The sequence below is a fragment of the Corvus hawaiiensis genome, chromosome 5, assembly GCF_020740725.1.
Source record: "Corvus hawaiiensis isolate bCorHaw1 chromosome 5, bCorHaw1.pri.cur, whole genome shotgun sequence".
NCBI lineage: Eukaryota > Metazoa > Chordata > Aves > Passeriformes > Corvidae > Corvus > Corvus hawaiiensis.
The window spans coordinates 58,431,914-58,444,769 of record NC_063217.1 but is presented as its reverse complement, the minus strand read 5'-3'; the positions used below and the strand labels follow the sequence as shown (position 1 = coordinate 58,444,769).

At 42.5% G+C, this 12,856-nt stretch overlaps 1 protein-coding gene across 5 annotated transcripts in view; it reads left to right on the top strand.

The window, feature by feature from the left end:
• LIN54 (lin-54 DREAM MuvB core complex component) overlaps positions 1 to 12,856 on the top strand; it is a 40,952-nt gene that overhangs the window by 9,438 nt on the left and 18,658 nt on the right. For all 5 annotated transcript variants that reach the window (XM_048302803.1, XM_048302804.1, XM_048302802.1 and 2 more), the window contains one exon: positions 7,083 to 7,810. In XM_048302803.1, coding sequence (XP_048158760.1) covers positions 7,118 to 7,810 — 693 coding nt within the window. In that variant the 5' untranslated portion in view covers positions 7,083 to 7,117. Of the gene's footprint in view, positions 1 to 7,082; positions 7,811 to 12,856 lie in introns of those variants that run through there.

Sequence of the window (12,856 nt, the reverse complement as noted above, 5' to 3'; positions counted from 1 at the left end):
TAAAACATTTCTGTTTTGAAGACAGTAAGACATGAATTTTTGAAAACTTTAAAATATTTTTTTTTCTTTACAGCATGTCTGCAAAGAACATAATCTCTTTCTTCCTCTGTGATTTGGGTTTTTTGGGCAGGAGGGGGTGCTCATTGTGTTTTAACTGTCCTTGTCCATATTTTGTGGTGTTATATGTTAATTATAGCAGCATGGAGAGCTTAGTAACTGTTTCATGGTTGAATAATTGCAACTTGCTTTTATTCCCCTACATCCCAAGAGCTGGGAGATTAGGAAGAGGAATCAGAGCAGGTGAACGAATTGCTACTGCAGTACAGTGTTTCCACGGGATTGTACTTAAATCTCTCTCTTCCACTGGATTGTACTTAAATTGTTGCAGCTTCCAAGTGCTCACAGAATCACAGAATGGCTGGGGTTGGAAGGGACCTCTGGAGATTGTCTATTCCAACCAAACCTAGGGCAGGTTACATGTGTTTGTGTCTAGGTGGGTTTCTGCAGAAGAGGACCCTCCACAACCTCTCCAGGCAGCAGTTCTAGTGACCACACTGTTCCTAACTCACCCCAGGGTGCCGCTGGCCTTCTTGGCCACAGGGGCACACATTGCTGGCTTGCAGAGAACTTGTCCCCTGGAACAACTCCCAGGTTGTTCTCCACAGAGCTGCTTTCCAGCAGGTCAGCCCCCAGCTTGCACTGGTGTGTGGGATTATTCCTCACCAGGTGTAGGACCCTGCACTTGCTTTTGATGAATTTTTGTTAGGTTCCTCTCTGTCCAAGTCTCACTGAATGGTAGCACCACCTCTTGGTGTGTCAGCCACTCGTCCCAGATTTTAGTCATCCACAAACTTGCTGAGGATGTGCTCTGTCCTGTCAGCCAGGTCATTTAACAAATTCAGCAGGACCAGACCCGGTACTGACTCCTTGGGGAACACTGCTGGCTACAGGTCTCCAACCAGACTCCACTCCAGATCACAACCCTCCATTTCCCTCTTCTGACAACTGTAGTTTAAAACCCTCCTCACCATCCAGACAAGCCTATGAATGAAGAATCTCTTTCCTTTCTCTGGCAGATGGACCCCCACCAGTCCCTCACAGACCAGGTTTCTCCAAGCCAGTCCCATGGTCTGAGTACCCAAACTCCTACTGGTGGCATGGGGAGTAGATGGGGCTGCCTTAGCTGCAACATCTTTCCTGCTGTGATAGGTGTTTCCTCTTCAGTCTGCAGAGCCTTTGGGAGAAGTCTCTTCCTCCTGCCAGTCCTTGTCATTGCAAGCCTCCATTCTTCAGCATGATGATTGCCCCTGTCCCTTCTGGGTGTGTTGATGGGGGAGTTTTTGGCTCTTTGGCTGTAGACTGAGTGTCCTGCAGCCTGTGCTTGGAACCAGCCATCCAGCTCCTTCCTACCATCTCCTGCAGCTCAGCCACCTGCTGCAGGAGGTCCAACACCTGGGCACACCTTTTGCAGACAGGTCTGCTACCTGTCCCTGCCCCGACAGAAAGGTCTAGGCACTGGCAGTTGAGGCCTGGTCATTTCAAATTGCTTAATCTCTAAGTATTAAGTCCCCCAAAAAATCGGATTTATTCAGCTCAGCAGCCTTCAGGAGTTTACGTATCTGCCAGTAGTGGAGAGGACAGATAAGCAGAAGCTGAAAAATTTGAAAAGCCTTTAAGCACCTAAAATGTGGTTGACAGCATGTCAAGCTTCTCAGTTAAATCATTAAGGATCCATTCTGTATTTCCCCTTCTTCTTCCTGCTCTTGCTTTTGTTCTAATGAATGGATTTAGGAATGAAATATATTGTGTTTTTAAACCTTTGCTAGTTAAGGTTTAAATATGCCAATTTTATGAATGTAACCATACAAATATTGTGGAATTTTTGAGTTCTAAAATCCTCAAATGTAAGCTATAGCCTGCTGACAGTTTTCTGCTGCATCTTGATTGGAAAGAGAAGAGATGGTGTTGGCATATTTTTGTCTCAGCAATGAAACTTCCAAATTTTACCCCTTTTCTACTAACTGGTGATACTGCATTCTTTTGTATTCATTTTCATTAGAGTCCACTGTATTTGCAGTGAACAATTACTTGTTAGGTTGTCCTCTCTTACTTTTCTGCCATTCATCTGACTCAGCTTTTCAGCCTCATTCTCCCCTTTCTTGAGAGCAGGCTTTATTGTTCTTCTTCATACCTTCTTTTAAGGGTTTTTGCCCAGTTTTAGCTCAGAAGTTGAAAATATTTGCGTCTTTCGGCTCTTAATAGTGCTACTCTTAAGTGTATCTGTCCCAGCTTTAAAGAGCTACTAGCAGATACTGCTGTATTTGGCAATGATACTTCGTTTCACTTAGTGTTTTCTTGCTGATCCCAGGAGAATCCCTGCTGCTTTAGGGGTCCATTAGATGTATTGCATTTATCAGGCTTTTGATTTTGGGTGGTGTGGGTTTGTTTTGTACTTCACAAGGTGTTCGTACAGATGCTGTTACTAATTAGATTTCCTTGTTTTCTGGTGAAAGTGACACTTGAGAATTTGGTTAAGAAATGAACATTGCCAATGACTCAAGGCGGGTCTGGCCAGTGTTCCTAGATCTGTCAAGTTATACCAGAGTGTTCCCATGGCTGAGCGCCACCAGGCCAGTGCTGTGCACTGAAAAGAGAATAAGAAGGGGCTCGCTAAAGCAGCCACAAATGGTGATGAGTCCCTTTGGTCCTCTGCTTCGTTGTCATGGCCTTGCTAACGTGCATCACCTTCCCAGGAGTTTGTGTAAAGCTGGTCTCAGCAGCCTTGTTTCTGTGTAATCTGAATTTATGAACATGTATTTTGCTTGCAGTACATAGCCTTGCTGATAGTTTTGTAAGGTGTTATTACAGCTGGTGGTGGGGTCCGAGGCTGTGACCCAGGAAGAGATGACCGGTCCGGGGAGATGGTCCCGAAAGGAATCGCCTTCCCGAGGTCCGGTGTCTTCCTCTCAGCTGCTGGCAGAGGGGCCCTTGCAGAGGTTGTCAGCTCTTTAGTGATTGTCAGCTCGTGGTTTCAGCTCAGCTCTGCAGGGCAGCCTCTAGGCCAAACCAGACCAGAGAGAGAGACGAGAAGGCTCGTGTGGCTGGTTCCACACGAAGGTAGCTTTATTATGGGTCCCCTCCGGCGAAGGGGGGAGCCAGGGATGAGCTCTCTCTCAAGGGATTCAAGGGAGCTTGCCTTTATAGGGATACAGGGGATCAGCAAGGGGACCAATGGATTACAGAGGGTCTGGGACAGACCAATGGGTTACAGTATGATCTGCATAGTGTCTCCCAAAGGATTGTGGGTCTGCCTTTCCTCGCCATGACCCAAAAGTGGTTGCCTTTCCAGGGAGTCCTGCTGGGCGATTGCAAAATCTTTTATCTCAGCAGACATCCCTCCAGGGCAGTGGCTGGGCATATCCCACAACGGGTCACTGTACTCAAACTGCTCATGGTTGCAGGCTGGAAGGTTGGCTATTCTTAGTGAAATGGAGATGTTTCTGCATGTAATAAAATGCAGTTACTGAAAAGTACAAGCATGGTTATGTCTTGCATTTTGTTTACTTCTTTGTAGATCACTGTGCTTTATTATATTGATTTTTTTGGTTTTCCTGTTTAGTGTGGCTATTGTGGTATTTTGTCAACAAAGATGTTAATATGATTGATCTCAATACTTTTAACACAGTTTCTTAAAAGATTTTGCAGTGACAGAGAAAAAAGATGAAAATTCACAGATACCTGTCAGACACCATTCTGTATTTTTGCCAGCAGTCCTGGTCTTCTTTATCCTCTTTCTTACAAATCCTCTTTATCCTTTACACCATCATAGATATATTGTTCTTTGTGACTATCAAGAATAGGAATCTGTTTTATGAGTAGGATGATCACAGGTGGTTTGCTCAAACTGAGAATATTTTCCTCTCCTCCTACTTACTGTACCTAGCACTTTTCAAAGTTGTTGGTCCAAGACTTTGCTGACAATATGCTTTAGTCTCTAATTTTTTTAATGTGTTTGGCTGGTTGGGTGTCCTGAGCTAGCTATGTTTACAAATCTTCATTATGTGAATTTCTTTGTGAGCTTTTATTTAATTGTATGGCCATTATTTTTTAGGCTAAAATTATCTGTTTAGTAATCTGAACCTAGGATTTTTGTCAAGTTTCCCAGTCTGAAGCCTAAACACTTCCTTGGTCTAGCTTGGTTTTTTTCTTCAGGTTTTGAGTAAACATTTAGTGATGCATCTTTTCAAGGGGTTGTAGTTAGAGCTCTTGCATCATCCAGTACTCGGAGCATAACTGCTGAAGTGAATGAAACTTACAAGGGTTTTAAATAGTTAAAATAATTCTCTACCCTTTCTTGACAATCTCAAGGCTGTTAGGATCCTAAAAGAGGTTGGCATGCTTTTACTGTTGGTAATCGCTTTAATAGAGGAGCTGGAAAAATGGAAACAGTATAAAAGCATTAGTAAAAAATAAACAGCTGAACTGTTGAGAAATCCTGGCTAAATACCAAAAACTAAAAATCTGCAGGGATGTTGAAGCTGCCTTTGACAGCCGCCTCTGGTATAGCCAGGATGAGATTTTAATTATTGCCTTTCACATATCTGTTTCAGTCATGTCCAATACGCAGTGAAGAAATAAAACAAGTGGGTTGTGTTATGGTTCCTTTTTGCTGTTGTTGAGCACACTAGCCTGAATACATTAGTGGAAGCTAAGTTTAAAATGACCTGATAACTGCAAAATCCTCCAAAGTGGTTGCAATAAACTGTTAATCCAGTAACTGAGTAAGGTTTCTTTCCTTTTCACTTCTCAGTTTCTGATTCCAGATGTGATGTGATGTATTTCTTTTCCTTCTGCATTCTGACTTGCAAGTGGTTGGTTTGCACTCAAAATGCTGTCTAAAAGCCTGACTCCATGTATTTTAATATAAATATACTTTCAGCTAGATATAGGTATTTAATAACCACTTACTTCTTTGTAACATGACCAAATGGCGAGGATGAAGAAGGCAAATAACTGTTGAACTATAAAACTACTTAGGTATATTTAAGTATTTCATGGTCATACTGTTAAAAGATACTAAGAATGGCCTTTCTTCTTGGGAAAAACATGTACAAATGCAAACCAAAAGCAAGTTATTTAAAATTATTTATAGTTACAGAGTGACTTACAGACTTTCCCACTGTCTGATTTAGATGAGTCTCTCCTTTTCAGACTTGGAGGCAATCATTGCATGGATTGTGCTTGACACTAGGAGTCTAACTTCTGGATCCAAGCCCTGTGTGCATATCAGTATAGAAGAGGACGATGGTTTGGTTTGAGGTTTAGTTTTTTTGTGTCTGAAATAGTTTGAAGTTGTAATATCTGAGCCACAAGCCTTTGCAAGTTGCTGAGGTGACAGTCAAGTGACACAGCTCAGAAGAAGACCTAGTGGGCTTAACATAGACTGTCTTCAAAATCATAGTCTACTTTTACTATTCCTGTTTTTGAGTAATCATCTATGCAGTTAACCTATTTGACTTTAAGGCAGCAATCTGATACTATTACTAATGTGTCCTTAGGAGTTGGCTGTTTTGTCTAGAGCTGGTTACCAGGGCTGGCATCACTGTGCAGGCATTATTACTTTGGGAGAAATGCTTTCCAAAGGAGGTATTTCTGGCAGTGACATCAGGTAACTTTGCATCTTTAAATGCCTGCCAATGAGTGAGCTGTGAGTTTGACTGTCAGTTGAGTTCTTTCACAGCTCAGGCTTCTTGAGTGTCATGGCAGTTTGATCTGGCTGGCACTCTGAGGTGAGGGGGATCAGAGTGGCACCCTTGGCAATCAGGGAGGCCAGGACTGCTCCAGCTTAGCCTCTGGAGCTCAGCATGGAAACTGTGTAATTCTAGCAGGGCTTTTTTTCCCCACTCCTTCCACCTCGTGGGTGAAATGCAGCTGTTCTGTACTTAGCTGCTGTACAAAATGGGCCCACAATGACTTGAGGAAACAATGTCACCTCAGCATTTGGTCAGTGTTTTTACTGGCACAGTTCCTCATGAATTAGTATTAAAACCCAGCTCTGCTTCTCCTAGCAAGTAGGAGACAGAATTTGCAAGGATTTTGTCCCCTTGAGCTTATGATTAGTACTCAGGAGCATGTACACAGACCCACATGGTGTGCTCGCCCATCCAGTGCCCAAGTGTGCTCATGGGGTCAACAAGTGCAGAAAATGCCTTATTAAGCTGATCTGTTTTCAGACTCTGACAGTGATACAGCTTTATGGGAATGGTATAGACCATTTCCAGCAAAGTCTGTAAGGTTTCTCAAGTGGAAGTGACTCTGGCTTTGAATCTCACTGCACGGGTTTGTTTAATATATAATTTGGGTACTTGCTAAAAAATTCCGTTTTCTTTCATATGGGGTGTTACTTGTTTTGTGTTTAGAGCACCTTTCAAATTAATCATGAATTTGTGTGTTATATTTTCTGGTGAGTATTAAGGAAAAAAATTACTGAGCTCTTCTTTTCATAGCCAGCATCAAGGGATTATCTGTCCATCTTGTGAGTGGGCTTTGGCTTGATCCTGGGGTAGGTGGCTGTTGATGGAGCTTTTGGGGTTGTTCAAGTCCATCACTAAGCAGTCATTTGTTTTTCTGAGATTTCCAAAATGGATAACAAGTCTCTTGAGCAAGATAACCTGCTAATCAATGTTGACATGTATGAGAAGACATCGTCATCTACTGGATTTTTTTTAAAGTTACTTAACTCTTGCTTTATGCTTCAATGAATTTAAATGTCTGTGCCTGTATCTTCAGCGGGGAAACACTGCTTCTTTGTGTACTGTGTTGTGAAGAGTGGACTGGTAATGTCTTCATCTGACTTCAGTGAATGATGTTGTAGAGGTTTGGTGTAAGTTATGGTTGAGAGTAAGTTCAGCTTAATGTGTTATGTTTTAATAACATTTTTTATTCCATGATATCTCTCCTGTGCATGCACAATACTTTCAGTCTGAAAAAATTCTACTATATTTTCTTCTTTGGTAATATTATTCATAAAACTTTGAAAATGTGTGTTTTCTGGAAGCCAATAACTTTTTAAAATATTGCAGTACCTGTTCCGGCCATCACTGCCACAGCTACTAAAATGGAGGTGGTTTCAGCAGAAGTCAACAGCTTGCTCCCTGAGGAAATCATGGACACTGGCATAACTCTGGTGGAAGATGACAGCATCGAGGCCGTTATCGTGTCTTCGCCGATGGGAGAGTCTATTCCCATGGAAACAGAACTGGAAGAAATAGTGAACATAAGCTCTGCCAGTGACTCCTCAGCCACGACTACAGCCGCAGTCACCACGGAATCAGTTCCTGCGCCCAGCAGCCACTCAGGAGATGCAGCACTGAACACCACAGCCCCAAGCCCTGATGTGAATGCAGCTGTAAAGCCTGCCTTTCCAGGTGGCCTCCACAAACTTGGTGCTCAGACCCCTGTCACTATCTCAGCCAATCAGATTATTCTGAACAAGGCCACTGATATTAAAATAGGCAGTCAGAGTATTAAACCGGACGGGCAAAAGCTGATTGTAACAACTTTGGGCAAGTCTGGCCAGCCTATTGTTTTAGCATTACCCCACAGCCAGCTCCCGCAGTCGCAGAAGGCCGTGTCCCAAGCCCAGGCTGGAGACTCCAAGGTACAAGGCCAGCAGATCAAAGTTGTCATTGGAGGTCGGTCGGAAGCGAAACCTGTTGTGGGTGTCTCAGCTTTGACGCAGGGAAGTCAGCTGATAAACACTGCGGCCCAGCCCTCTGTCTTGCAGTCCCAGCAAGTAAAAACAGTACAGGTAAAATGAGTTATGCTGATGAAATGTCTTAAAACCAGTTCTGTTGCTGCAGTTATTGTCTGTTTCCTGCACTGATTGACACACTGTTGCTTTCAGCCTTTGCATTTATTCTTTGTATTAAATACAATGCTGCTCTTAGCCCATGCTTTCATCTGTGGATGCGTTTGCCATTTTTTGCTGTTTGCCTCTAGCTACTGTCTAGAAACTTAGGGTTTACCTCAGAGAAAGTGAACTATTCAGTAAATTTAAGATACTTTTCTCATTTTCATTTTCTAAAAATAAATCCTGCATGTTTTCAGGAGGACTGAATTCAACTCTATATGCCTGTTGTTCTTTATTCAGAGTATACACTCCTTTACGGAAGAGTAGCTTTTGCCTATTATATTCAGTTTGTTTAAATAAACTGTCTGAAAAAAAACTTCTAGCATCTGAAAAAGAACAGAAAGGTGTGTCTTGTCTGCCTCAAATCTAGTTAAGCTTGTTAATAGATGATGATGGACTAGGCACTGTCATAAGCTGAACACTTTGAGGTTTTGTTCCCAATCTCTGGCATGGATCTTGAGATATTTGAAACCACAGAAAATTGGATTGGATCTGAAAACGTGTTGAAAAGACTTGGGTTATGATCCAAAGTGTCTGATTCTCATCTGCTATGTGGCAGAACTAAATGTGAGTGACTTTGTGCTAGTTGGCAGTGAAGCAGAAATAAGACCTCCTAAAGTGAAGGATAAGTAGAACTCAATGCAGGTTATGGTGGAAAAATATTTATTTTACTGTCTAAATGAAATGAGAAATTAAACTCTTAAGTATGCTATTAAAAATAATCAGCTGCACATAAAAAATGACGAAGTTTAAAGCATTTCATTAGCCAAATGTTCCTTGATTAGTGTTTCATGGCAGGTGAATGAGATCAATTCTGAATATGTTTTTAAAGCTGCAGGTGATTCCTGCACCAATTTCTACTTGCTTCTTTTTTGTTGCTACATTGTACCTGTGGAAACATGTTTAGTAATAGCCATTTGAAACATAAATGATTGTCACTGTAGCTCTTAAGAAAGTCTCTGCTCTTTACTCAGCATAGGAACATTTAAGAGTGGGTCAGTTCCTGTTACTTTGCTTCATTATTCATTGCTAAGTGACAGATACAGGAAACTGAGGAGAACGACTTAGCTGTGATGTGGTTTTTCCTTGCATGAGATGACTTGTGCTATGAGTGACTGAAATACAGCGACTTGGCCATTGACCTCTGCCATTTGCCATTGGGAATTCTACAGGTTCCTTAGCAGAAGCTCTTACTAGTGGACTTGCATCCATTTTTAAATCTAGTTGATTGTAGTTTGGGTAAATGTGTTTTGTTGTGGTTTCTTTTTGTTAAGCCATTGGTTCCTTTTGCAAAACAGATTGAATTGTTAGCACTTGACATTCCTTTTTTCCCATAAGGAGAGGAGGAAGTAGAAATGAAAAGCAAGAAGGCAAGGTTAGCACCCGATATTGCAGGGAAAAGGATTGCATTAGCACTTCAGACAGTGCTTTTCCTTGTAGAAAATAGCTAAAGTATCAGAGTGATGTATGAGGCTGGGTGAGAGATTCTTGCTGTACTCTACCCTGAATGTCAGGGAGGTAACCCACACCTTGAGTCCCTGTCTTAGAAAAGAAGTGGTTCATTTACCCCATCACCCTGAACAAGCCCCATAAGCTTTCAGTGAGTGGAAAAGGAGGCTGTGAATGCCTCCCTGCCTCCCCGCGGGTCTTGTGGCTTTATGACTAAGGTATTTCAGATGGAGGGCAGCACAGGAGCTTGACTTGGTGCTGAAAAGTGAACTGATAAAGTTTAGATGACAAAGAGCTCTTATCAGTTCTTGTGGTCACTGTCATAGGGGCTTTGCATATCATTAGAGAAATTCAGTTGCCTTGACTTCTAATCTAATCTTGTAATCTAATTGTGACAGTTGAAGTCTCAGCACCTGAGGCATAATTAGTAGAGTTCGGCAAAATGTTTCTTGGAACTTGGCTCCTTCTCCACTTACAGGTCTAGATGTATGAAACTGTGAGGTGCAAAGTGTGGCAGGGCCTTTGGCCTCATCTATATCCAGAAGTTAATTACTGTCCTTAGCAGTTTGTCCTGATTTAGTTGAAACTACTGCTGTGGATGTGTGGAAATTAGCTGTTGGGCAAGTGCATCTGCTTTCAGCCTGTGGCTCCTGCCTGCCTACAGCCTTAAAAATGGTGGTGTGCCTGCTGCTCTACTACTTTAGTCCAGGTGCATTAAGCAGGAACTTGGCCTTGCATGTGACTCTGAACCAAGCGTCCAGACACATGGCCATGGCTGTCATTAAGTCTGACCTGTGCTTGTTTTGCTTTGGTAACTGGCTCTGGTTTCAACAGTGTCCACAGCATCGTTGCTACCATGGCAAGGCAGCTGCTAAGCCATCGTTGTGTCTTCATCTCATCATTGAATAGGGACCTTGTCCACTCGCTAACCTCAAATGCCCATTCCTAGTTCAGTTTCTTCATCTCTGAAGTAAGCAGTCCTTTTCTATTTCTGGAGTCCCTGATATTTCATACTACGCCAAATATAAATTACACAGAGAGTGGGTACATGGACAGGCTCCCAAGAGGTCATCTAGGGAGTGGATTTATAGTGTGTTCGCTTCTTTGTGGTAGCTGACTATGTGGATATCCAGCAGTAAATGTGAGGAATGAGTGTGCCTATTTCTGTATGAGTAGAACAGAGTCTGACAACTGAAAACAAAGTCCAGCCATATGAACTTGCTGGCTCATCTTTAGTGGAGAGTGTTTAGGAAGACATAACTTGACCCTTTATGTCAAGTTGCCTGCAGGTAAATCTCTTGACTTCTGTAGGGGAAAGAAGGTTGGTGTGTGCTCCCAAATATAATAACATTGTTGCAGAAGAACTTGTTGTTCCAGGCAGTATTTTTGCAGTCTAACTCAAAGTAACTTGGAGAGGGCATGCTTAGCTTACATAGGCAGGGGGATAATGTTAAGCTTCTTGGGCATCTTGATTATTTCCTCTGGCTTCTCCAGTCTCTACTGAAATGGGTAGTGAGTTTCACAGTGATGCCTAGAAGCCTCTCCCTGGTGTGGCTGGGGTTATCTAGTGGCACAAACCTCAGAAAGGCTCACTTGGCAGCAGGAAGGGCAGGAGTGCTGTTCCTCATTTATAACCAACCACATTTGTCTTGCTGTTTCCTAAGCCCTGAGGAGATTCACTTGTTTATTAGACCTCCTTCTTTGTAGACAAACAGTTCACCTAAAAAGCAGGGGGAAATTTATTTGAGGAGGATACTGCAAGCTGAGTATGAGGGAAGCAGGGTTGCTTGTTTTGACCTGTTATTTTGAGATTTTTAAGGGGTTTTTTGAAATACTTGGTGTTAATCGTTGCTAGTATTTTACACGCATTCATGTAAGTCATTTAGGCACATTTATTGACTGTTACTGGGAAACAACTGCTGTTATCCAGAGCTGGCTGTTCCTGCTGAGTGTTCATCGTTTTCTGAGCCAGACTTTGCTCTCACTTCAGAGAAAAAGCAATAGCAGTTGAGTTGCAATAATACCTTATGGCTGGGTAAGATTAATTTAAGCAAAACAGAAATCTCAAATCAAGCAGATGAAATGTGTAGAATTTATCAGAAATTAAAATGTGTCCAAGCTGAAAAAAAAAAAAAAAACCAGACAAAATGTCTGCTCATCTATCAGTTGTATATGTGCTAAGATAATTGAATCCTTGAAATGTTAAAATTTGCGAACAGGGCTGTGAGTGAAGCTTCCTTCTTCAAACAAGTTATGTTTCAAAGTGTTAGTTAATATATCTCCAAAAAGAACAGGTTTATTTCTCCTCTGTTTCATTTTAAAGCCTTGACAATTGTATTTCACCTATAAAGCACCTAATGTGCCTGGGGAGCAGTGTATTTGTTCTGAGATGGAGCTTTCCTCTGAGGAGCACCTGTACTGTATCTGAGGAGCAGCATGTGGCTTCCTTTAAATGAGATCCATTCTCTGGTAGTGCCTGATGTCAGAGCTGCTCCTTGCTGGCTTCCCTTGGCTGGGCATAGCTCGGGCACACGGAGGTGCCCTTGGCTTTCCATAGCAGCCTGCAGGGCTCCAGTGCCATAGCAGAGGGGAGCTCCAGCTTCCCAGGCTGTGCCATGACTGTGCTACTAGGAACTGGGGCAGCCTCACGTGTGCTTTCTGTGGAGCAGTTGAGGAATTTACATGCTACTGAATACTTTGAATGTTTGGCCTTAAGTGATTGTAAAAAAGGTGTTTTCAGGCAACAAATTCTATAGATAGGGTTTTGTGTAGGAAGCCATAACTTCCAGCCTACTCAATTGCTTCATTTGAGCATTTGTAACTTTCTCAGGCTGTCAAAAGTAGCTGTCAGCTCTGTATCTTTGCACGTCAGGCAGATTTCAGATTTAGCTGCTTGAGTAATAAGGTGGTTTTGTTCCTCTGAGAGGTGGCTCCCCACGTGGATGTTGTAATGTTATGCCTCTCTGGTATTGCTGGAGCTGATGGCTGTTGCCCACAGGATGTGCCTGAGGGTGTGTGGTGGAGGAGAGGCAGGATGTGCCTGACCTGTGGGGTGGGCAGGTGTAAGGGCTTCAGTAATGCCTTCCAGTGTGCTCACATCGACTCAGGCCACATCCATAGGCAGCCTCTGCTGTCAGCAGGTTAAAAGTCTGGAAGAAGTCAACCTCTAAATTGAACTATTCACTAGCTGGGTGCCAGTGTATAAAAACTGTTGGAATAAATGTATGTGGTAGTTAACTTCTCTCAGTGTGGAAAAGGGGGGAAAGTCTTCTTTAAAACTTTTAAGACTATAAGCTCTTGCTTACAGAGATTTCAAACTGAAGTGATCTATCATTGAATTGCTGTACATGTTCTTGGTCCAGGTGTGTTTCAGGAGACTGGATTACAATATGAAAAGAGATCCCCTTGTACTTAAGAGGTAGCCAACTGATTTGTTCTTGACTAGTGAGTACTCAAAACTTTCAGGCACTGATGATCCATGTACTTTTGGGGAGC